This window comes from Trichomycterus rosablanca, chromosome 24 (genome assembly GCF_030014385.1).
Source record: "Trichomycterus rosablanca isolate fTriRos1 chromosome 24, fTriRos1.hap1, whole genome shotgun sequence".
In the NCBI taxonomy this organism is placed as follows: domain Eukaryota; kingdom Metazoa; phylum Chordata; class Actinopteri; order Siluriformes; family Trichomycteridae; genus Trichomycterus; species Trichomycterus rosablanca.
In genome coordinates this window covers 1,182,333-1,209,288 of record NC_086011.1, presented here as the reverse complement: position 1 = coordinate 1,209,288, position 26,956 = coordinate 1,182,333, and the positions used below count along the sequence as shown (strand labels likewise).

Below are 26,956 nucleotides of genomic sequence, written 5' to 3'. Positions count from 1 at the left end.
GGTCATGTTGTTTGTTGTAACACTCATATAACACTGTGTAGGTGTTTGCTGGTGTAATGTGAGTAAATACTGAAGGAACATCTGTTACTCTGAAGTTTCTTCTAACCAAATTCATGAACCGTGTCTTTATTAATGTGGTTTGTGCACAAGGAAACATTTTACACTCCTGTTTGCAATGGATGTAGCTAATTAGTCGAGGTGTCCATATATTTTTGCCACATAGCCATGACTTAGACAGTGTGCATGCCCAGTATTGGGTTCTCATATATTTCTAATTTAGGAAACTAAGAGCGCAGCTGTGGCCCAGATATTTTTTTAAAAAGCATACCCCACTAGCGCTGAGGTCTGCGGATTCTGGGTTTCAATCTGAGCGGTGCTATCAGCCGGTCTAGCATCTAAACAGACATGATTGGCTAATATCGTGCCAGTCCCAAGCTGGAATGAAATAAGACAGTCCGTCAAGAAACTGTGCCAGTCTGGTATTCGGACCAGATTTGCTGTGCCAGCCAAAAAGGTTGTTTTGTTCTTTTTTGTTCTTTCAGCCCTAAAATAAAGTCTCGTATCTGTCATCACATGAGAACTCAGTGGTTTCCACCCGAATGTGATGACTGTACACGTCCAGCACTGAGAAATCAGGGAGGCGGCGTATCACCAAGCCAAGCATCTGACCCCAGATCGTCCCTGTTTTTCCTCCAACTGGTGCAAAAGTCCCACAAGGAACATGTTTACCGCTTTATGTTTACGGGCAGGTTTAAGAACAGAAAACCGAAGCTCAGCTAAAAATAGACGCCCATCACTGCCCAGCGTTTCCACAAAGGGTCGGCGTAAGCGTGCCCAGGTATTCCAGTCGATCTGTCTATTCATTCGTTCACATTCCATTCAGGTGAGAAGGGAAAAAATAAGTCGTTGAACAGAGGATGTTTTTCCGTGTTGGGGTATTTTGGGAATGCCTCTGGGAAGCGCTTCAACAATTTGGCTATTTTTGAACCGTTGGAGGATCCAGTGGGCACCGGCTGAGTGGTTTGACACCTGGAAGCTTCGCACGTCTTTTGTTAGCTGTTGGACTCGGAAATTGAATTGCCGTGTGGATTAAATAGAATTCAGGTGGAAGGTTGATGGAGCCTGCATTAACACACACACACACACACACGCACCAAGTGAAGCTCGGACAAATGAGTGCAGATGATTCAGGGGTCACCTTATGTTTACATTTTCCACATTTAGCGGACGCATTTATCCAAAGTGACTTACAGTATACAGTTTTTAAGCAACTCAGGGTCAAGGGCCTTGCTCAAGGGCCCAACAGTGGCAACTTGCAAGTGGTGGGGTTTGAACCAGCGACCTTATGATTACTAATGAAGTACCTTAACCAATAGACTACAGCACAGTTTTGTTTCCACTTTCAGACTGACCACCTGATCAACATGATTAAACGTTTTTATGTTGGTAGCGGAAGGTGGCACAGCTGGTACAGTCGGTGTTATGCAGCAGCATAGCTCCTGATGACCTGATTTTGATTCATAACTTGGACTGTCTGAGGAGTTTAGCATGTTCCACTCATGTCCGTGTGTTTATTTTTTAATAGGGCAGGTGTAACCTAGTGGTAAAGGACTAGTAATCAAAGGGTTACTGGTTCAAACCCCACCACGGCCAGGTTGCCCCTGTTGGGCCCTTGAGCAAGGCCCTTAACCCTCAACTGCTTAGATAGTATACTGTCCCAGTACTGTTAGTCGGTTTGGATAAAAGCGTCCGCTAAATGCATAAAATGTAAATGTTTTAATCTACTTCATGAAAAACATGCAGAAGGTGGATTGCCCCTACGTGTACGTGAATGAATGAGTGAGAGTGTCGTGCCCTGTGATTGGCTGGCACCAGGTCCAGGGTATGAACATAAACCAATGTTGTATTTCAGTCTGACACTTCGTCAGCATTTCACACAATCACACCTCACACACGCACACACACACACAAGCTAAGCTAACTCGTACTGACTGACATTTACGAAGACTTTATTAATCACAGACCTTTATCATTCTAATCAGTCTTATTGATCCTCCTAACTGACTGTAAACAGGCACATTTTCACAGAATATTAAACACTTGCCTGTTTTTGTTTGTTGTTTCTTGTTGTCTCTAAGCTAGCATGAGAAACAAGAATGCTAAATGCTAAGCTAAGTACTGTAGCTTGAGAAATATCAGATTGCAGTTCTGCTCATTGCTAGGAAGTATTTCAGAATAAGTGCGCTGTAAATAATAAATAATTGGTTTTGTTTTTGTTTTGTCGTCTCTTAGCTGTGCGACTGGAATGTTAGCTTTGTAGCATTGCGCACACGTAGCATCAGAAACAAGCGAACAAGCGATGACTCAAAGCTGCCTGGGAAATTTTTTGACACGCCAGGCTAATCCCGTCGGTCCGCTTGGCCTTTCCCCTCGTTGCCTTTCGCCTGGTTCTAACCCCACGTGTGTTTCTCTCGGGCAGATATGGTGGACACGCAGACGTTCTCCTGGCCCGTGGGATTCGGCCTGAGCGCTCTGGAACTGGAGGAACTGGACGACAGCTCGCACTCCCTGGACCTGAAGCCCTTCTCCACGCTGGACTACGCCACCATCTCCGGCGTGGAGTACGCGCCCAGTCCCGGCCAGAGCGAAAGCACGCACATGATGGACCTGACGCACGTGTACAACCAGAGAGCTCACGAGAACAGCTACAGAGGCCACGAGAACAGCTACAGAGCTCACGAGAACAGTTACAGAGCTCACGAGAACAGCTACAGAGCTCACGAGAACAGTTACAGGCCGCAGGAGAACGGCTACAGAGCCGAGGACAACGGCTACAGAGCCGAGGAGAACGGCTACAGAGCACAGGAGAACGGTTATAGAGCACAAATGAGCATCTATAGAGCACAAGAGAATGGCTACAGAACTCAGGAAAACAACTACAGAATTCCAGAAAACCAAAGTACGCACCAAATCTCATTAAACACCACAAAACAGTCAACTTAAATTTATATTAAATTATTGTTTATTACACACAGTGCTAAATTTAATTCTTTTGTGCTAATATATATTCCAATATCTATTTAATGCTGGTCAATATGAGCTATTTCCTTGGACAATCATTTTAGAACGTCCTTCTATACTGAAAAAAGAAAGCGCTTTTTTTATCCAAAGCAACCTACAGTACTGTGACAGTATCCTGTCTAAGCAACTGAGGGTTAAGGGCCTTGCTCAAGGGCCCTACAGTGGCAACCTGGCAGTGGTGGGGCTTGAACCAGTAACCTTTTGATTACTAGTCCGGCACCTTAACCACTAGGCTACAACTGCCCTGTTTTTACACGGTTTTGCAACCCGTGATATATACAGAAGTAGCCGAAAGAAATAAAAATACATTCTTGTTTTAATAGTGTTTTTCTAAACAAATTTCTGAACTTGTTTAGTCATTTCCAGTTCCCTATTACAAAGGTGGTGCAGCTGTAAAAACACACGCTGGAACCAGAGCTGGATCTGGAATACATCGTATCGAATCTCAGCTCTGCCTGCCGGCTAAGGCTGAGTGGCCACAAGAACAACGATTGGCCTGTTGTTCAGATATGGGCGGGACTAAGGCGGATGGGGTCTCTCTCTCATAACTGGTGCAATTCTCTGCTGGCTGATTGATGGCGCCTGCACAAAGATGAGAAAAGAGTGCTCTCAGGGTGTGTCTCTTCGTACACAACGCTGAGCTGCACGGCACTCGTCAAAGTATAGGTGATAAGATGCATACGGCTGCTGCCCACGTGTCGGAGCGGGGACCGGCATTGGTGGAGAGGAAGCGTGATGCAATCGGGCAATTGGACGCGTTAAAAAGGAGAAAATGCATAAATAAATAAATAAAAAAGCATGGTCACAGGCTAGCACACGCCTAGCACACGCCTGGTGGGGCTTGAACCAGTGACCTTCTGATTACTAGTCCAGCACCTTAATCGCTAGGCTACAACTCCCCTACTGTCAGGCTGTCAGGTGTCCAAATACTTTTGGCCATATAGTTTGTTGTGTTCTATTCTATTTAATAAATTGCTAGTTCTCTCTAGAAAAGAAAGCGATCACATCACATGTTTCTACACATTCATAGATCAAACACACCTAATGGCATGTTAAAACGTTCCATAATAAAAACGCTTTCTGTTTCATCCATGCAGGTTCCATTAAGCTTGAGCCCGAGTCTCCTCCGCTGTACGCAGAGAACAGCGTGGCGTTCCCCAAACAGCCGGAAGACTCGACGCCCTCGGTTTTAAACATAGAGTGTCGTGTCTGCGGTGACCGAGCCTCGGGTTTCCATTACGGCGTCCACGCCTGTGAAGGGTGCAAGGTAGGCATCACTATCTGTATTCATGTTTGTAAGGAAACGAGTCGCGCCTCGCCACTGATGCGCCAAGCGAAGCCCCCGCACCTGCACGAACTGAAAATGAGCCCGATTTGCAGGAGGCTTGACCAAGGTTGAATAAAACTGGGACACAAATGAAAAGGGGTACAGGGAGATTAAGAGGGGTGGCCAAAATATCAGAAACATTTGCAGTCCACAACGGAGAAAGTGGAAAGAAAAGTGAAAGTGCAGAAATGAAAGCTAGCAAGGTCTCAGAAAGAAAGGAAACCCAGAAGAAGCAGGTGGACAGCAGTGCACAAGCAGCACCCCAAACTAGTGTGGGTCCAAAGTTGGTGCTCGTCCCGAAAAAGGGCCACCACACCTCCTCGACACCGACTGAGTTACCTGTAAGACACAAAGAACCGGACTAGCGATCCCTGCTCTGATTGAGGAGAACGAAGCTAACACACTGCCCGACACGTGGGCAGCAGCCGTATGCATCTCATCATCTACACTTTGACGGGTGCAGTGCAGCTCAGCGTTGTGTACGGAGAGACACACCCTGACAGCACTCTTTTCTCATCTCTGTGCAGGCGCCATCGATCAGCCAGCAGAGTCATGAGAGAGAGAGACCCCATCCGGCTTAGTCCCGCCCATATCTGAACAACAGGCCAATCGTTGTCCATGTGGCCGCTCAGCCTAGCCGGCAGGCAGAGCTGGGATGCGATACGATGTATTCCAGATCCAGCTCTGGTTCCAGCATGTGATTTTACCGCCGTGCCACCTGAGCGGCCCAGAATCACGGTTTTAAGAAAATAACAGGTTGCCAACAGAGGAGCTCAGTCATGATCACTTTTTATTGTTTATAGGAACGATTATGGTGCTCGGGTGGCACAGCGGGCTAATATGCTTGCCCAAATTTGCCAAAACTCAGCTAGCTGGGCACTGGAGACAGGCCTGATGGGGAGCAGTCCTCAATCAGCACAATACAAAACCGTGTTTCATTTTATGTATTTTTTTAATAATAAAAGTAGGTTTTCTTTTCCCTTTTTAATAAATATTAGTAGAAGAACATAGTACAGATTTCATTCTGTTAAATATAATTGATGGGGGGTGATGGTGTGTTTCCCCACCCACCAGGATCTACACCCACATTGAAAACTCTTGAACCTGGTGTTGATCGCTGGGTAATTCCACCTCGACTCAACTCCTGAAACCCCGCTGAACCTTTTCGGGTTTCCAGAGGTGTACCTTTAAAAACCACCCACCCAGCTGCCTGCCTACCCTCACCTGCTCCTTCTGTTCAGGGCGAGGAACGGAAACGCAGTGAAGCACGGAGGCCGTCTGGCTCACCCACTCGCATGATTATATTTATTCAGACGCAGCTCATCTCTGCCCATACGTGTGTGTTTTTTCTAAGTGGAAACTTGCAGTGGGGGGTTTTGTGGTTTATGTGAAAGACACCGAGGGAGAGATAGCCTGACACCATTTGACCTCGTCTGCATGTCTGGAACGCATGCTTAATTTATCTAAATAAAGAGAAATGAAGGTGTTTTTGGGCTGCATGCTGTGGTTACAGGTCTGTGCAGTTACAGGACGTGCATCTACTGTTCAGCATCACCTCTAAGCATCCCATCCCATTTCAGAATATCGTATCTGTATCACTCCGCTGACCACAGGGTGCTAAGTAATGCCAACGACCCATGAAACTTCAGCAACCGATTTAAATATCAGTTTAGAAACTGAATCCTTGGTATTAAAGTGTGGACAGTAAAACTGACTTGACTTGGCAGTGCCATCCTGATAAAGAGAATCTGACATTGGGGCGCTCGGGTGGTGCAGGGGTACATCACCCGTGCCACTGGTGCTAAGATCTCGAGCTCGAGCTGCTTTCGGACGGCCGAGTACCTATACAGACGCACAGCCACGATTAGCTAACATGACCTCTGCTGGCTGGTCGGTGGTGTTGCACAGGCTGAAACCTGCCGGCCAAAAGTATGTAGACACCAGACATCCCTTTCTAATCCATGGCCTTTAATACTAAGCTGCCAACTCTTTGTATCAGTGAGATCAGACCTGTATGTTGGACGAGAAGGCCTGACTCACACTCCACATTCCGATTCATCCCAGATTTGCTTAACAGGAGGCGTGACGGCTCATCACATCATGTCATTATGGACCTCGTTTAGCGCAAATGGGCACAGTCATGCTTTTCCATGCTCTCTTTTACACTGTTGACCAAAGATAACGTGGGCACAAGCTCACCCAATCAGAGTGAGCAGCAATCCAGCTCATAAAGTGTCGTAACATGAGCGTATCTTAGCGTTTATCTGGATCACCTGACTCAGGTGTTGGCTTGACGCTATATTAACAGAATCTGAAAGCTGACGACTGGAACGTTTATTCAGGTGCACTTGTGTCTCTTTAACCATGGTGTATTTCTGGTCAGGGTCGCAGTGGGTCTGATTCATTGGGCGAAAGGCAGAAAACCCAGGACAGGTCTCTAGTCCATCACAAGGCACACACACACACACACTTAGGGCAGTTTTAGCAGTTCCAATTAACCTGACTGCATGTCTTTGTATTGTGGGAGAAAACCGGAGAACCCATGTTGACACGGGGAGAACATGCAAACTCCATACAGAAAGGACCCTGGAAACCTGACCAGGGAATTGAACTCAGGCCCTTCTTGCTCTTTATTAAAATCACAGAGCTTGAAAAAAACTGCTGTTAAACCCGGTACTGATCAGAATTGAATGAAAGCGGATCTATATGGCAGCGTATGGCCTTTGCAATGATCCTTCTATATTTATGCTCATACCGGCTGTCTGGAAGCGCTCACGTATACGGTCGACTCTCTCAAGTAAAGTTCGTCCGAGCTTTTATCGGAAGCCGAGTGATTGGCGTGAGGAGAAAGTTTGTATTGATACAGGTCACGCTGATATAATCGTCAGCTCATCAGCCAACAATGGCCGAGTGAGGTTCAGCCAAGCAGGTTAACACATGAATTGTTCTGTAATATAATGCACGAGCCATTTTTGGGTGGAGTGTGAGTCAGTCAAGCTTCCTCTTTCTATTTATAGTCCTAAATGCTGCTAAAAATAGCAGTGAAATCGTTCTACGGGACTGAAGGTTCTCTGCAAACATCCTCTCGCGTTTGTGATGTTTTCTGCATGTGCGCCCGCTTCATGAAGGCAGCAGAGTTCAAATATATAATAATTACCTGTGAATCAGAAGGGCATTTATTTTTCACACCTCTCAGCTGGTACTTTAAAACATGAAAGATAATCTGTATGATATAATACTGTAAAACAATCAAATTAATATGTCGCTGTTACAGATCAGTCATTTTAGTAACAGATCTATTCAGTAACAGGGTTTAAATCTCAGCAGTGCTAGCAGCCAATTGGGCGTCCCAATGGATATAAGGGGCGTGGCCGAAACAGCCCCACATGTCAGTGCGCTCTAAGTGCCGGTCCCAAGCCTGGATAGAAATAGGAGGCTTGCATCAGCATCAGGCAGGGTAACTGGTAAAAAAAAACTGTGCCCAGTCTGTAACCCAGTTGTAGCCTAGTGGTGAAGGACCTGGACTAGGCTCTAGCCCCCACCACTGCCAGGTTGTCACCTTTGGGCCCTTGAGCACGGCCCCTAACCCTCAATTGCTTAGACAGTATATTGTCCCAGTACTGTAAATGTAAATGTAAAGTCTGGTATGTGGATCAGATCTGCTGTGCCGACGCCCAAATACAGGAGCAGCCAGAAAAAATATTAGCACTCGCCCAGTTAGTGTTTGTTTAGATATCAAAGTCTCTATTTACACCAGCATATCTCTAGTGATTTATTTAACAGCCCGTTATTTTACTAATGAGTGTATAATCACAAATACGTTTACATTCTCAGCATTTAGCGGACGCTTTTATCCAAAGCAACTTACACTACTGTGACAGTAAACTGTCTAAGCAATTGAGGGTTAAGTGCCTTGCTCAAGGGCCCAATTGTCACAGCCTGGCAGTTGTGGGGCTTGTACCAGCAACCTTTGGATTACTAATCCATTATCTTAACCACTAGGCCACAACGATCAGTTCATCTGGATACAAAGTTTGGTGGCCCTCTGTTTGGACCTTTCTACAAATTCCTCACAACTAAAGCACCCAAAACAGAAGAGCCACGCTCCCCACAACAAACCACCACAATGTCCGTGCAGCGCACCCGATACGCAGAATAAAACCTACAGAAAAAACATGAAACATTATAAACATTAAGCAATAAACCACCCTGGCCCCACTGTCATTATACAGCCTCCACCGGAATGAGATCAGACTTCAGTGTAGATTTCTTAGTTTTTATTGATAATTCACTCTGGAGACACGGTGCTGCAGTCCGGGTCCAAAAAACTAGAAGAAACATGAAAAAACTAGAAGATTGACACCCTGACCAAAGTCCAGTCGAGGCGGTTCTGCCGTGGGTTAATGGTGGACTGGACAGATAAATATTGCGGTGTGGTGTGATTACATTTATGTGAATAATGACTCTGCAGTTCACTGGAGTGCCGTTACTGAGTGCTGAGCTCTAACTGTAGGACTGAGACCTTGTCCAGACTTGGATTATAATTATAATTCTAATAAAAACATGCCATTTCTTTACAGTTCTTGGATCACATTTGACCATCCAGGGAAATGTTCTGTCAGCATAAAATGGCAGTTTGGATTTTCTTTCCAACCTTAGTAAGAGACCACTGTTCCATGTGCTTTCTAATTGATGCATTTAAAATAGATAGACGAAGACGTAGTTAAACAATCACCAGCCAGAATAAAAGGCCAGAATAATATCGGAATGAGGTTTAAGTACACAAAATAATCTAAAGTTGGTGGCTGCTCAGGTGGCGCAGCGGTAAAACACACGCTGGAACCAGAGCTGGATCTCGTATACATCGTATCGCATCTCAGCTCTGCCTGCCGGCTAAGGCTGAGCGGCCACATGAACAACGATTGGCCTGTTGTTCAGATATGGGCGGGATGGGGTCTCTCTCTCATGACTGGTGCAATTACGACCTCTGCTGGCTGATTGATGGCGCCTGCACAGAGATGAGAAAAGAGTGCTGTCAGAGTGTGTCTCTCCATACACGACGCTGAGCTGCACTGCACTCGTCAAAGTGTAGGTGATAAGATGCATACGGCATGCTGCCTACATGTCGGAGGGGGCGTGTGTTAGCTTCGTTCTCCTCAATCAGAGCGGGGATCGGCATTGGTGGAGAGGAAGCGTGACGCAATCGGGCAATTGGAGGTGCTAAAAAGGGATTTTTAAAATATTCTTAATATTTAGAACAGATTGCTATTTTATTCAGTAATCAGTGCTAAATTAATGTGACTCTGTATTAGATGGCCGTGAGTTTAACACCCTTGTGATGTCTTGGTTGTGTTTACAGGGTTTCTTTCGGCGCACCATTCGGCTAAAGTTAGTGTACGATCACTGTGACCTGCACTGCCGCATCCACAAGAAAAGTCGCAACAAGTGCCAGTACTGCCGCTTCCAGAAGTGCCTGATGGTCGGGATGTCGCACAACGGTGAGTCTTCGACGGTTGTGAAATGAGCGAGTGCAGAGCAGTCAGCAGTTACAGCTGCAGGTCTTCTTGGGTACACACTTTGCACACCTGTATTTAGGCAGTTTATCCCATTTTTCATGGCACATCCCTTGAACTGCCATCTGTAGGTCTTTCCAGAGGTAATTAATGGGGTTAAGTTGGCTTTGACTGGACCACTCGAGGCCACTCTGCCATCAAGGCCTGATATCATGGAGACTTGCAGACATGCGCTTGATTGGCTGTTGTTCAGGGCGGGTGTCAGAGGGGTATTCCTCTTAACTGATGTAATTACAACCTCTGCTGGCTGATCGATGGTGCTGCACAGAGGCGGGGAATAATGCGGATCAGGGTGTGTCTCACATATGAACTCACCACGTGAAGTCGGCTACTGCACACGTGTCGGAGGGGGCGTGTGTTAGTCAAGGCTCTCCTCAGTCAGGGTGAAGGAAGCGGGTAATTGGATACACAAGTGCTAATCACTCTCTCGCCGGTTCCTCTAATGCTAACACCCGAGGGCTGCTTGAAAGACGAGGTTTCCGGCAAAGCTGCTAAAACGCGTAAATTCTACACGTTAGCTTGTGTTAACAGCGAGGCTTTAGCATTAGCAGTGAAGCAGCAGCGCGTTGGCCTGCACACTTTGTTGCTTCCTCTTTGTGGTCTGCAGCTGCACGGCTGCGGCTTTTGCTCTCAGAGTGTGCAGCGTTCAGGCGTGCACCACCACACAACGACGCAAACGTAGCTTCTCGTGTCGCGTCCTCGTCCCTCTGCAACCCAATGATTTCGGATTCACCGAATCTGTTAAGGTAGCGGATTAGCAACGAGGCGTCCGGATGCTGATTTTTTGCTTTGTTTCTGAGCTGAATGGTTTCCGTAGTTTGTAATGAGTTAGTCAGCGGTATGTGGCGGCTGTGAGACAAATCACAACGTGATGCCACGTGATAGCGGGTTTTCCACCAGCGTCCAGCAGTTCAGCACATTCTTAAATGTGAGGAACGTTTCAGGAATGTCGCTTGAATCCATTTCTAAGTAACTTCAGGTGTACAAACAGCTAAACTGAGGAAGAAAACCACACCTTAGTAGTAAAAAAGTGTGGATAAATCACCTAAATCTAATTATGCGGTGCACATTTACATTTTGGGCATTTAGCGGACGCTTTTATACAAAGCGACTTACAGTTGTGACAGTATACAGTCCAATTGAGGGTTAAGGGCCTTGCTCAAGGGCCCAACAGTGGCAACCTGGCAAAGGTGGGGCGTGAACCAGCGACCTTTCGATTACTAGGCCAGTACCTTAACCACTAACTACAACTGCCCCTAATCTTGTTCCGAGATTACTTTAGGCTGGCATAGATGCAAAGATGACCATCTTTATCACTGCATGTGGTTTTGTGTGGGTAGCACTGTTGCCGCACAGCAAAAAGGTCCTGTGTTCGATTCCCAGGTGGAGCAGTCCGGGTCCTTTCTGTGTGAATTTTGCATGTTCTCCCTGTGTATATGTGGGTTTCCGTCCACATTCCAAAGATGTGCAAGTGAGGTGAATTAGAGATACCAGATTGTCCTTGACTGTCCATAAACCCAGCAAGCTCATGATCAGGTGTCCGTATATTTTTGTTCACATGTACGTTGTATAAACTGAAGCTCTCGTGTGTTTCAGTGCCAGGATGTGTTTTTGTATGAATGCTGAATGTGAAGATCAGGTGTAGCTCTGAGTTTATCACCGTTTGTGCTTATCGGTTTGTTTTCCCTGCGCCGGCGTTGCGTGCTCGACCCGCCCTCCTTCGCTTTCACGCTGGTTGGGCGAAATCTCGCCTGGCATTTCTTTGTCTTTTATCAATGATTGATGAAGGGCCCGGCCTGGAAATGCGCCGTGTCACCCCCGCTGGCTCGCTGCCCTCGTGTACGGCGCAGGGGAGGCCTGTGCACATTACCGAAAGGTGCCAGGCGACTCGATTAATCTTAAAAGTCTCAACAAGTCGGGGCAGACGGAAAATAAAACACGACGTCAGCTTCCTGCTCTTAAAAATGTTAGATAAGTATAAGCCACTGGTTTGTCGGCTTAAATGCGCCGGTGCTTCAGACGTCATCCTTTCAAACGCTTTCTAGCCTCCAGACAAATAGCTGCGTGTGGATCAGAAGACAAATTACAGGCTTTACATGAAGCGTCTGCGTTTCTACCAAAACCAAACCGAGAAACGTTTAAACAAATAAACTTTATTCCTGCTAATCAGTACTGATAGTAACTGTCTCGCTACAACTGAGAAATACAGTATATATATACACTGATCAGCCATAACATTAAAACCACCTCCTTGTTTCTGCACTCACTGTCCATTTTATCAGCTCCACTTACCATATAGAAGCACTTTGTAGTTCTACAATTACTGACTGTAGTCCATCTGTTTCTCTGCATGCTTTGTTACCCCCTTTCACCCTGTTCTTCAATAGTCAGGACCCCCACGGGACCACCACAGAGCAGGTATTATTTAGGTGGTGGATGATTCTCAGCACTGCAGTGACACTGACATGGTGGTGGTGTGTTAGTGTGTTGTGTGCTGGTATGAGTGGATCAGACACAACAGCGCTGCTGGAGTTTTTAAACACCGTGTCCACTCACTGTCCACTCTATTAGACAACTCTACCTAGTTGGTCCACCTTGTAGATGTAAAGTCAGAGACGATTGCTCATCTATTGCTGCTGTTTGAGTCATCTTCTAGACCTTCATCAGTGGTCACAGGACACTGCCCACGGGGTGCTGTTGGCTGGATATTTTTGGTTGGTGGACTATTCTCAGTCCAGCAGTGACAGTGAGGTGTTTAAAAACTCCAGCAGCGCTGCTGTGTCTGATCCAGAGAGATTTTAAGCTTTAAAACAATACATTTTGTGTCTATATGCAACCTAAAGATCGTCAGATGTACACTTTTTTCCCAAAAGTATTTGGACACCCGACCGTGAGCTTGTTGCACTTGTTTGAAGTATGTCTGTGGGAATTTGTGCGACAGCATTTGTATGGCTGGACACTGATGTTGATGTTCCAGTTCATTCCAGAGCTGGGGCGGCACGGTGGGTAGCACTGTCACCTCACAGCAACAAGGTCCTGGGTCCAGTTCTCAGGTGATGTGGTCCGGGTCCTTTCTGTGTGGAGTTTGCATGTTCTCCCCGTGTCTGTGTGGGTTTCCTCCCACAGTACAAAAACATGCAGTCAGGTTAACTGGAGATACTAAATGTGATATTAAACTAGAACTGATGAATCTTGTGTAAGCAGTAATTATATGTAGTGCTTGTATGTACACAGTAAGAATCCTTTCAGGATTTTGCTGAGCCTGGTTGCTAACATATACACGACTGTAAACGTGCGTTAGGATGCGCAAAAATAACCTAAAAACCTCAATTATTTAGGCAAACTGCCTAATATAAAATCTGTTATTATAAATATGTTTAGGCATTGTACGCCTCGCCTACATCTGAGCTGATGTACATTTGCATCATCGTCCTCAGCTCTGTATGTTACATAAGTAAGTAACTGTGACCAAAAATTGACCTTTTTTTCTCAGCTCCTGAGAAATGTTGGTACTGCCACAGAACAAAGTGCAGATTAGGCAGGTATTAGTGAGGTATTGATGTGGTGTGGCTGGTAAATTAAAGGCTGTGTACGCTCATACTTTAATCAAATCATTTCAGTCACGTTGCATCATTTCAGAACTAAATCACCCAGTGAATTGCACCCACCACGACCCTGACCAGGACAGTGTGGTGGTAGTGGTAAAACAGACAATGAATGAATGTTTTGCAAGTAATTTTTTTATTCCTAATGGGCCACGTTTTCAGTGGGAGTCAATCAGTGGGAGTCTGGTTGTCTGGTTAGTGGGAGTGGGGTCAGTGGGAGTTGAGTCAGTGGGAGTCTGGTTAGTGGGACTCTCATTAGGAGTATGGTTAGTAGGAGTGGAGTTAGTGGGAGTCAAGTCAGTGGGAGTCAAGTCAGTGGGAGTCTGGTTAGTGGAAGTCTTTTTAGTGGTAGTGGGGTCTATGGAAGTCTGGTTAGTGGGAGTCGAGTCAGTGGGAGTCTGGTTATTGGGAGTGGGGTCAGTGGGAGTCTGGTTATTGGGAGTGGGGTCAGTGGGAGTCTGGTTATTGGGAGTGGGGTCAGTGGGAGTCTGGTTATTGGGTTATCACCCTCATACGCAAAAATAACCTAAAAAAATCAATAATTTGGGCAAACTGTGCCTGCAATATGATTATATCTTGATATTTATTTAAAATCTGTTATTAAATACCACTATACTGTTAATATCATTCAGAATTAAGTATGCCCTCAAAGGTGGGCACTAATTCACCCTCATATAATGACTTTCTGTAACTAACTGGATGGTATGAGGATGTGAGGCAGCATGGATCCTTCATCAAACAAATGAAACTCAGGACACAAACTCCTGGATCAGGTCACCCTGACATTCCCGAACATGCCCAAACAAACTCCCTGTATCTTTTCCACTGATCCCTGGCGTGACCCCCGTTAGAACCTTCGCTGGACTTGGGATATTCGGGGGAGTTTTGTTTGAAAATTTTTTTGGCCTGTTTGTCTTTTTCCCAGCCATTCGATTTGGCCGCATGCCCCAGGCCGAGAAGGAGAAGCTCTTGGCCGAGTTTTCCACCGATCTGGAGCACATGCACCCGGAGGCGGCCGACATGAAGACCCTCGCCAAGCATCTTTATGAGAGCTATCTGAAGAACTTCCCTCTGACCAAAGCCAAGGCCAGGGCCATCCTCTCGGGGAAGACCAGCGACAACGCTGTGAGTTTTACATCTTCTTTTAATAATAATAATCCAGACATGGCGCTTTCAGACCAGCGTGAGCACAAAAAATCAGCGATTACAATCTGAACTGTTGTATTCATTTAAAACGAGGTTCCTCAATTATTTTTGAGGTTTGATGGCAGGAATTACAGCAAAGCTCTCACGCCTCTGCCTTATGTAAACAGCAGGTACTAGTCTCATAAAATGTAATGCAAATGTAAATCAGCTGTAGAATAAGTTCCCAGCCTCAGTCCTCCTGAAATCTGAAGCAACCTTCCTAAATCCTGGAACTAAAGGTGCTTTTTTAAACTGTCCATCAAGGACGTTTGGAGGAAAGAAATGTAACCAAAACAAATAAAAAAACAATATTTAGGGTGCAGGATGGGACTTTATTATTTGCTGCGTATTTAGAACTATACACTTTATAAATAGCTTTATGAAATCCAAAAATGTCGAGTCAGCAAAATGCAACAGCACAGGAGCTCCATTCTGGTTTCAGATTTCAGATAATCGGGGGTCATGTACCAAGTTTATCACAGTGTCAGTCTAGAACGGCATGTTTTGGCAGAGGAAATGTGGATATTCAGGTTTTTAACTGTAATGAAGATGCCGTTCTAGATCGATATCTGTGAGATGATTAGATATATACATGATCACATGACCACTTACCAGACAGTATCTGAAATCTTATACCAGAATCTTCAAATACACTTTATTTATTTTCACTAGCCAATTCATTCAGGTAAGGGTCATGGTGGATCTGGTTCCACCCTAAAACACTGGTAGCAAGGTGGAAATGTAACAGTGCGGGTTGCCAGATATAGACCTGCAAGGTCGCAAAATACGAACCGAGTTGCAAGTAGAGCAAAACTGTGGCTAAAGAGCCACAAAAAGGTGAAACGGTGATAGTTAAACCAGTGGCCAAAACCAACATAACCAGTGCCCAAAATAACAGAAACTAGAAACAAAAGGAAACTAAATAAAAATATGCAGCCCGAAGCAGAAAGATGAACAATTAATATATTCTTAATTAATATATACTAATAATATATTATGTATTTATTATTTAATTACAATACAATAATTAATAGATTGTTAATAAGTGAGTGCGCTCGCCCAGAAGAGTCAAAAGTTTATACACACACCCACAATCCTGTAATTTCCACTGATCATGTCTGTCTAGATGTCTGACAGGCTGATAGCACCTCTGAGATTCGAACCTCAGACTTTAGCGTGAGTGGACTAGCGTGTTTGACTGCTGTACCACCCGAGCACCTTTATTAATGGATAGAGCTAATATTGATAGATTGTGGGTTTCAATCCCGAGCCCTTAAGCAAGGACCTTAATGCAGTCTGCTCCAGGGGCGCTGTACCACCTCTGTGGCAAAATAATTATGTTATACTGTACACGTGTATCTGTATATATGACAAATAAAGGCGTTCTATTCCATTCTAAATGATGAAATACATGTATTAAATTAATTGGCTAAATTAACGAATGTATATTTTTGACCAGATTTTCCAAAAACCCACATTAAATGTATGAAGAAACTGAAATGTATGGATTATTTTGAAGTAAGAAGTCTTGCGTTCTTTACACGTTCTTCACGTGTGCGTATAGCTTCGAGTTTAAACAAACGACATAAATAAGAAATAAAAACATTGCTGCAGCTCAGCCGAGAAGAGATACGAGCAAGGCTGTTGGGTGCTTGTTTTGACTGGCGAGAGCGACTTTACGGGCCGAATGATACCGAACATCTGCTGGCGCGGAGAATGCGGAAATATTTATGAAGGCCCGGGCTGCACATTAGCACCAACATAAACTTCGACGAGCCAAAAACACATCGAACAGTAGGCTCGGCTCTTAAAACAAATATATATATAAATGTACGGATCATAGCAGGCTCGGTCGTAAATCCGCTTCAGAACGATTCCTAATTCCTAATTCTGTTTTATTAGCGTTCTATAACGTACACAGACACGTCCACTCCTGCAGGGCAAGGTCACGCAGAGGTGCTTCACCTCAGGAGAATCGTTTCACCTTGGGATCTCAGACAATCCGAATATTTATAAGAGTAAACACCTCGGGGATGATTTGTCTAGATTCCCAGACAGCATTTAAACAACTAATCCCCGCCTTGAATGTGAGCGTCTGCGTCAGATTCAGGTAATTTGGTAAGCGACGACAAACGGAGGACAAAAAGGACAATAACACGCCCCGAGTGAAATCCAGTCCTGCTATTCAGTACGTGTTTATACCTTTCATCTTACGAAACAAAACCCAGGGCTGCTCAGAGATCTGAACCATGTCATTCACCTGCCAATAATAATTTAACATCGTGTTAAAGATATTAAAATACGCCACACATTCAAATAAATAAATAAATAAAACTATTATATAATTACAAGCTTAATATCTGAAATAAATACATTTTACGACTTAGTTTAACCTCACGCTCGTGAGAATATTGTGAAATAGGGACGTGTGTGTACAAGGTGGAGCAGAGACATCCAGAGGGGTCGATAACGAGGCATTAATATGCGTACGATTCTGAATATACACTACATAACCGAAAGTATTAGGACGCCTGACTGTGACGTCCTATTTCAAAAACAATAGATCACAATATTACAATAGAGTGATTTCTGTGTGATCTTTCCAGCTAGAACAACAGCCACTTTTCTGAGAAGTCTTCTCACCAGACTTTGAAGCATGTCTGTGGGAATTTGTGCCCATTCAGGTGACAAAAAATGACAGTATTTGTTTGCTGGATTGTTGCGTGGGGCTAAGGTCAGGGCGGATAAAACGGATCACGGTCAGACCTAGGATCTTTAGATCTTGCTTTATTAAAAATATAAAATTAATAATACTTTTAATATCGTTTTAACTGTACTAATTATATTTAACATAGTATAGTATAAAGGAAGCTTTGTTTTAAGTTGTTTACTTTATAATGAAATAATCATTAATGAGACGTTAATTCCTGAATTCATTTCATTTGGCATGACTGTTGTTTTTATCCTTTATTGTGTCATTATATAAAATAAATGATAAAATAATACGTGAACCTTTAACGTTGCGTTCTGTTTTTTGGCCGACAGCTCTTTGTTATTTCTAGCGCCTCATTACAAAGTAAAATTTTGATTTATTTCTCAATTGTTAAAGACCCGACGGAATAAACAACCTTTTCTCTCTCTCACCCTTCCCCCCCACGCAGCCGTTTGTTATCCACGACATGAAGTCTCTTCTAGAGGGCGAGCAGTTCATAAACTGCCGCCAGATCCCGCGTCAGGATCACCTCGGCCGTCCGAGGGTCGGCGCCGTGCAGTCGGACCTGCAGCGCGAGGTGGAGCTGCGCTTCTTCCACAGCTGCCAGTCGCGCTCGGCCGAGGCGGTCAGCGAGGTCACCGAGTTCGCCAAGAGCATCCCGGGCTTCCTGAACCTGGACCTGAACGACCAGGTGACGCTGCTCAAGTACGCCGTCATCGAGGTGCTCATCATCATGATGGCGCCGCTGATGAACAAGGACGGCACGCTGATCTCCTACGGCCAGATCTTCATGACGCGCGAGTTCCTCAAGAGTCTGCGCAAGCCCTTCGGGGAGATGATGGAGCCCAAGTTTGAGTTCTCCGTCAGGTTCAACACGCTGGAGCTGGACGACAGCGACATGGCGCTCTTCCTGGCCGTCATCATCCTCAGTGGAGGTGAGCCAAACGGGAATCAGGGCCAAATCCAAGGGGAGGTTTGGGGTTTCGACATCACAACGAATCTGCTGTCAGCCGGCCGGGCGCCTACACAGACACTGATAGGTGTATGTAAACTGTTGACCTGACACAGCTAGCTTTAGAGCTTCAGGATAAGAAGCAGTGTTTTAAGCCGAATTGTTTTCTAACCACCACATGAGTGTGTCGTATCTTCCTGACCTTCAATCAGACCCTAGATTTGCTGATCAAGCTCATCGCAGATTATTAACCGCAGCCCGAGACGTTTATTGGTCAATTTTGTACGGCTGTTAACTGCTGGACTTTGATGTTTCTGATTTACATGAGTGAAGTAATAAGCATGAGGACGAACGTGACTCAATAACACGTGTTATCAGAGCTTCCACAAAGATGAAACCACAAAGATAATCGTTTTAATCTTTTAATGCACTAATTAGCTGATTTTATTGTCCAAGAAAACAATAACTCTGGCGATAAACGTCTCTACTTGACCACTCCTGGGGAGATTCACAATAGTTCCTAGTTTTTCTCCATTTGGAGGAAATCGTTCCAGCTATAACTCCGTGGAGTCCTACTGACTTCGAAATACAGTACATGGTCAAAAGTATTTGGACACCAGACCATGAGCGTGTTGGATATCCATTTTCACTAGACTTTGAAGTACGTCTGTGGGAATTTGTGCCCTTTCAGTCAAAAGATGACAGCATTTGTGTGGCTGGGTGCTCATGTTAATGTTCCGGTTCATCCCCGAGCTGTTGAGTGGGGCTGAGTTCAGGGCTCTGTGCAGGCTTTTCTTCATGCATTGCTTAAATAGTAACCGATTTATCACGCCTGTTAGCAACTGTTGTAGCTGGAACAAATGCATTCAAAAATATGACATGGTGTCCCAATACTTATGCACATATAGTGACTGAATACAATGCATGAGGGTCGAGGGCCTTGCTCATAGGTCCAGTGGTGACAGCTTGCCAGTGGTGAGCTTTACCCAGCAACCTTCTGATCACTAGTCCAGCGCTTTGATCACTGAGCTGCCACCGCCGTCCTAATCATAAAGGGGGGCACTTACTTTTTCCACATGTACGAACAGTGAAGATTAGTGAAGTCTGATCGACCTCGTCTGATTTGTCCGTACAGATCGTCCGGGTCTGCTGAACGTGAAGCCGATCGAAGACCTGCAGGAGAACGTGCTGCATTCGCTGGAGCTCCACCTGAAGGCGAACCACCCCGACTCGCTCCACCTTTTCGCCAAAGTGCTCCAGAAGATGACGGACCTGAGGCAGCTGGTGGCCGACCACGTCCACCTGATCGAGCTGCTCAAGGAGTCCGAGGTTAACATGTGTTTACATCCACTGCTGCAGGAGATCATGAAGGACTTGTACTAGTGTGGGGTTTGTGTGTTTTTTACTGCTGATGTTTTATTTGTGTGTGTGAGGAAGCTGTAAGAGGAGAAGAGGCATCATACGAGGCTGTGTTCACACTAGCTGGTTTTGTGTTAATAAGAAAGTCAAAGTCTGTTTATTTTGTTCTTAACAATACTTATAAGAAGAACTGAATCCCTTCCCCTAAACCAGACATGCATATATGAACCATTACAGTCAAGTTACATAAATTAATTATGTTGTCTTGTGGTTAGCCCCCATCTTCCCAATATACACAGGGCTTGGAGTTCATCATTTTTATTTCATTTTTTTTATTCTCCTTATTTTCCTCCCGATTTAGCGACTCAATTTTGTCTTCTGTTGCTACCAGAGATACCAGATTGCATCCGAGGAGAGCACATCGATGTACACGCCTCTTTCAACAGGTGTACAGCCCTCCGCTTCTCTTCTTCCGCCAATCAGGGTCCTTACACAGCGTATGAAGACCCACCCACACCCACACATAGTCCGACCCCCACCCTGCAGATACGGTGGCCAGTTAGGTTCTGCAGCAGGCACTGCCAATTATGCCTGCCAGATGGCGCCCAGCCGACCGGAGGCAACACCGAGTTTCGAACCGGGGAGTTCAGAATCTCGGTGCTGGGGTGCAAGCGGAATATCCCGCCGTGCCACCTGGGCACCAGGAGTTCATCATTTTTACATTATTTTTTAATGCAGCTAGTAAACGTGAAATTCTTCCTGTCCAGAACGCTGTCCTGTGTTTTTTTTCTAATGCATGGCACAAAGAGGCGAGACAACTAGTGAGCATTTTATTACGTAGCCTGATCAAGACACAAGAAGACGAATAAACATAAAACGAATCCAGAATCGTTAGTCAGTAACAGGCACATCAAAAAGCAAGGTTCCTAAAGGGCTTAAATACAAAATATGGAGGGGAAGAGTTCAACAGGTGAGACACATTAGGTCGTAATTCCACCCATAAACAAACAAAAGCAAAATAAACCGAACTAATCCTGAGACTGACACCAGGAGCCGCGGCGCCAAGCAGAGAGACTGAAATCATCACATAGTGGCTAATTATGTGTCATTAATAATGAATAAACGCTGAACCATAGTTGTGTTTAGCTAAAGGAAGAGTGATTCATTGATTTCACAACTCTGTACCATCCTAACATACGTACAAACCTTTATTTAAAACGTGCGTATAATTCAAAACCAAACGTCTAATGTCAGCATAAATGTTAAAAGTTTGGTCACGTATTTGACATTTCCATCATTTAGGAGTCACTTTTATCTGAAGATCTGAGGGTTAAGGGCCTTGCTCGGGCTTGAACCAGCAACCTTCTGATTGATAGTCTAGTACCTTGACTGCTGATCATGTTTTATTAGTGTGATTGCAGTAAGGCAATCACACTATTGTTATTCGATAGTCATATTATTAGTGTGATTGCTATAGACAATATATTGTATACAGGTTTTCGATTCGCCCGTTCGCCTGCCACACCCGTTTTTCAGACATTTTTTTCCCATAGACTTCCATTCATTTTTGAAAAATTTTGAGATATCGACGCCGTTCCAACTCGAAATCGTCCGGCCCGTTATTGACATCACTTCTTGAAGAAAGCTCTTTGATCCGCCCGCCCGTTTGCTTTAACCCTATTCACTTCCATTCATTTTTTGACAGTTTGAGATATCAATGCCGTTCCAACTCTAAATCGTAAAGCCCACTGATGTAACCCCAACTTGGATAAGGCATTGGGATACGCGCACCTGCTTACGCGCTGCACTGCAATCACACTCGCATTTTCTGCAGGAAATGCACATCTCTAGTTATATTACCAATTCTAACATAACAGGTCCTCCCTCATCTGTTAGGACAGTTGTAGCCTAGTGGTTAAGGTGCTGGACTAGAAATCAGAAGGTCGCTGGTTTAAGCCCCACCACTGCCAGTTTGCCAATGTTGGGCCCTTAAGCAAGGCCCTTAACCCCCAATTGCTGAGACTGTGTAGTGTCAGAGTAGTGTAAGTCGCTTTGAGTAAAAGCGTCCGCTAAATGCTGAAAATGTAAACGTCATCAGGAATCTATTCTGACTATGTATGACCAGAGGGGTGTCCAAACGTTTAAACCCGCCACAAATACTGTTTTTGAAGTTTTACCCAAAATGCATAGTGTGAACACAGCCCTTCTGTCTCGATGCCCATAAAATTGTGAACTGTTGACGGGAATGCAAAAGCATTCGAGGCTTTATTGGGTTTATTAACCAGCGCTGAGACATCAAGCTCACGAGTTCAAATCTCAGCTCTGCTACCGGCCACCCGGGCGCCTACACAGGCTGGGTTGGAGGGCCGAACAGATTCCACGTCACTGCTGCAATTGTGGCCTCTGCTGGCCGGTCGAAGCGCCGCACAGTGACAGTGAATAACAGAGAGCAGTGCGTGATTCTCCGTACGCGATACTGATCCCTGTGTACAGGTGAAAAGAAGCGGTTGGCAACTGCACACGGCCCTCCACGGTCAGGGTCGGGGGCTACATCAGTAAAGGAGAGATATACCAGGGGAATTGGTTACGACTAGATTGGGAGAAAAGGATCAAATGCATGAATAGAATTCTTTTTAATGTGACGCACATTTATTTATGAAGCTGCGCATAGATGTTTAATAAGAATTTTAAGAAGCTGCAGCTTTCAAGTGTTGAAGAGTTGAAATAGTGAATAAAAATGTAATCGCTGAACCCAGAATGATGCCAAATAATCACCAAATATTTTGTAATCGATTCTTTAATGACATGAACAACATTTTGTACATAAGAGCGTTTTTTCATTGTAATTCTATATAAAAGTTAATTCCTCTGTAAATATATGAGATTTTTATCTGCAGCCTTGGTGGAGGCTTGTCGTGTGTTTTGCATTGAAGCTGGTTTATAAAAATGCTTGAATTTTAAATGTGTAAATAAATATTTTCAACACACACACACACACCTTGTTTCTGACCTTGACTGGCACCCGTGCAGGACGGAGCATGTCACCTTCTCACTTTCATTTGTTTGAAATGGTTTCCTCACAAGTCGCATGACCTGCAGGCTCACTTACACGCGAGGTCGTTTTTTTTTTCAGGCGTTACGTCAGTGTTTTATTGTGTGTCTCTAAACATGCCCTGCCCAGATTGCAAAATCCGAATTCCACCGCTCCCTGTGACCGATCCATCCGTCTGCAGCTCCAACCTATCATTTTCAGCTGCTGTGCAACCGCCACACGATTTGTTTGTGAAATTCATTTTATTGATTTCGAAACGCAACAGTCACGCCATAAACTGGAATTCAGCTTTTATTGTTTTTAGAAAAACTTAAATGTGACCTGCAGTGATTCATTTCTTTTTATTTCTCCTTAAGGGAATGAAATTTACATAATTAATGAACAAAAGTTATGCACGTATGCACTTGATCAGCTGTGACATGTTGAATGAAGCTTGTTTCTAGTTTTTTACACTGGAATTAAAAATCTGATACACAAAATAAGGAAGAGTATAGAGACAAAAAGAAAATATACCTAAACTTCTCTGCAGAGCTCGATTTTGCTTTAAATGACACTTTTATTAGTTAAAAGATGCAACAAGTGAAGAATGAATATAAATGATGTATTTTAGAGCAGTGGTCCCCAACCGCCGGGGATCCGCGGGTCATTTATTACCGGGCCGCACAGAAAGAATAAATAATTAGAGACGCTAGAAGAGCAATTACATTTCCAATACTATTCAGGTGTTATTGTCCCCAATCACCACTAGGTGGAAACAGCATCTCAATAGGCTATTGGAATATAGGAGATTTCTTGTGATATAGATCATATAGATCTATTATAAAGTGCCTATAGCCTATTTTGGGTCTTCCGATTGGGATTCCAATTGAGTTGTTGATGTATATCACATAACCTTTTGTCATCCTTGCTGAAAGCGTTAGAATAATCCCATAACCTGTGTCAAGAGGGTCCTAGAAAGGTGTTTGGAACACAGGGGGGTGTAATAGAAAAAAAAGGTTGAGAACCGCTGAAGAATAAATGAATCAATAAATCAATAATGATTTTAGTGATTGGTTAACAGGACCTAATGAGCTATATATGAGTGTTTTGGGGATATAAACATCCTGCAGAGTAGAAATATTGTGTGAGATGAATTCTCAGTTCCATCTCCCCTAAGCCGTTGTAAACGTGTAATTAATAAGATCGTTAGTTGAGTTCACACTGGGGTTACATCTGCACCAAACGTATTTCTCTTGCGTAACACCGAAACTGTTTCAGTCTGAGTGATAAAACGTCCAGCGTATCCTCCGCGGACCATGTGGGAACGCACGAGGAACAAACGGGGCTGCAGAACGTTCTGGAGCGAGACCCATGGCCTGTTTTGATGATGATGATTTAATGTGTTTTTTTGTGTTGTCAGCATATCCTCACTTTGTTACTACCGAGTCTCTGATGACCGAGTCCTGCCAAGATCCTCCGCACATGCTGCCAAAACGTAAAAAAAATCCTTTCCTCGCTTTAAAAATCCTTGAAGGAACTCGGCCAACGATAGCACTCGGTGTAGGAAGCAGCATGTCGGTACATTTGTGGTCGGCTTTCATCGCTTCTCTGTTTTTAAAGCTTGCAGAAGAATCTGAACGTGTTAGTGTGATGATTGAGACCGAACACCTGCAGCTATACAGACCTGTTCTATAGTCAGAGCTAAATCATACAACCAAGACGAACCGGGCTCACTTACAGCGTTTAAATTCATTCAATCATTTTCACTTGACGCTTTAGTCTGGTCAGGGTCATGGTGAATCCAGGATCACCTGGAAACACCGGGCTCAAGCCTGTTTGTGCTACTGCCACGTGACTGGACGGTTGTATAGTTACACAAATAATCCAAGTTCCTAATAAGTGTTCCTAATACCATGTAAAAAATAGCAAAAAGTTTGTGCACCCCCGGTCAAAATCCATATGAACGTGTTCTCGTGTGCACAATTACTGTTTACTCACTGAGTTTAACACATCCGAGGATAGAAACTATCATTCATTCATTCATTGTTTTATTACTGTATTATCCTGGTCAGGGTTGCAGTGGGCTGATTAAATAGGCGAAAGACAGTAAACACCCCGGATAGGTCGCCAGTCCATCACAGGGCAAACTACTATATGACAGTTTTATGGCTATATCAATATTTGGCTACATTAATTTATGACTATATGAATGTTTTATTACCGCGTGTGCCATGTGCCCAGTGTTTCCAGGTGATCCTGGATTTACCATGACCCTGATCAGACTAAAGCGTTAAGTGAAAACGATTAAATGAATTAAAACAAACACTGTAAGTGAGCCCGGTTAGTCTTGGTTGTATGATTTAGCTCTGACTATAGAACAGGTCTGTATAGCTGCAGGTGTTCAGTCTCAATCATCACACTAAGACGTTCAGATTCAACCTGGGAATCAAACCCAGGACCTTCTTGCTGTGAGGTGACAGTGCTACCCACCACTCCAATAAATAAATTCAAACTGTGCAGTTACTGGTATATTACTGGTTTATGTGGGGTCGTTCCATGTAGATAATGTGTTAACTGGTATTCACAGGTGTGAGTGTGTAATAATACCCCATCCTGTTCTGGGTGGTTCTAGACTCACTGCAGCCCTGATCAGAATGAAACAGTCACTGAATGAATAAATAAACATGAAACTGCATTTGCTTGCTTGCTTGCTTATTTCATTTGATTCTATTTAGTAATAAACTGGTGGCTTTGCGTACAGCAACCTGCCGATCTAACACAAACACCTCTAATGCTGTTGTTTCAGAAAACAAGTTTTTATATAACACAGTTAATTTTTGGGAGGAAACTGAGACTGAGAGTCACCACGTTCATCTGCATAAACACGTCGATTTTGGAATTGTCTCCTTTTGCAGCACGTCTTTCCACAACTGATTGTTCATAACCACACAGTGGTTTCACACTAAACTACTCAAGCTAAAAGAGTAACCACAATGGAAAGAAAGTGCTGTTTAAAGACAAGCAGATGAGTTGTTCGCGTTAACATCATCAGATCTTCGTGCAACACCCACATGAAACCAGCACGGGACCAGGACGGCTCTTATGTGTTACTGCTGATGTGTTAAAGTTTTAGTGCAGAGGCTTCATGCTGTACCAGACCTGTATATCACTGCTGATTAGAGTCAACAAGGATTCAGGAAATGGTCACTCCACTACATCATAATTATTTAGAGAAGCTTTTTAGTGGATTCAGCTATTTTAGTCACACTCATTGCTTAGAGGTGCATAAAATCAATTACACAGCCATGCAAAGACCGAAGACCTGAAGGCTCAGTGACTTTATTTTATTATTATTTACATTTTAAAATACAGTAAAAAAAAAAGAATCTGTGATTTGTTCATTCTTTATTTATCTGATAAAACGAGAAAGAAAAGATGTTTTTATGGATCAACATTTAAAATCTGACATCTGCAACAACCTTGGGAAAAAAGTTGGGACAGAGGCGTGTTTACCTGTGTGTTCCATTAGTTTTCCTTTTAATGAGGCTTTTTAATGCTTTAGGAACTGGGGACACTAATGGTCGGAATTTTTTTCCAGTCTTGCCCAACATGAGACTACAGCTGTTCATCAGTCGTGGTTGTTGTCGTCTAATTCTCCTCTTTCTGATGCACCATACATGAACTGCAGGCAGGCCAGTCAAGCAAACACACTCTGCATGTACGAAACAACAAAATGTCTTGCTGATTAAACCATGGACTTCCTGAAAAAAAAAAACATCACTGATGGCAACATGTGTCTCTCTAGAATCCATGTATTTGCCTCTGTATCAATGGTCATCTGGGTCATTTTTCCCAACCCATCCCACCCTGACCCGGGTAAAGCAGTCATTAAATTCAAGTAAATGATCAATCCCTATCTTATACACAAAACTCAGATACTTTAGTCATTGTTAAAACATTTAGATGGAAGTGATGGACCTCACTTCTGTGTAAAATAAGCTAAATGGAACATTTCATATGGCCTGTGCCATGTATACATGGTGCCCAAACAGCTTCAGAAGTGCCTGTGAAGGAACACATTGGTAAAGAATGGTAAAGAATACCCCCTGCTGGCTGGAGCACAAACTCCA

At 44.1% G+C, this 26,956-nt stretch overlaps 1 protein-coding gene across 1 annotated transcript in view; it reads left to right on the top strand.

Annotated features, from left to right (window-relative positions):
* The window catches only part of pparg (peroxisome proliferator-activated receptor gamma), a 53,517-nt gene extending 30,739 nt beyond the window's left edge, over positions 1-22,778 (top strand). The window contains exons 2-7 of the mRNA XM_062986993.1: positions 2,480-2,959; positions 4,179-4,348; positions 9,768-9,906; positions 14,512-14,711; positions 17,933-18,419; positions 19,572-22,778. Of these exons, the coding sequence (XP_062843063.1) occupies positions 2,482-2,959; positions 4,179-4,348; positions 9,768-9,906; positions 14,512-14,711; positions 17,933-18,419; positions 19,572-19,819 (1,722 nt within the window). The 5' untranslated portion in view covers positions 2,480-2,481 and the 3' untranslated portion in view covers positions 19,820-22,778. The remainder of the gene's footprint in view (positions 1-2,479; positions 2,960-4,178; positions 4,349-9,767; positions 9,907-14,511; positions 14,712-17,932; positions 18,420-19,571) is intronic.
* The last annotated feature ends 4,178 nt before the right edge of the window (positions 22,779-26,956 follow it).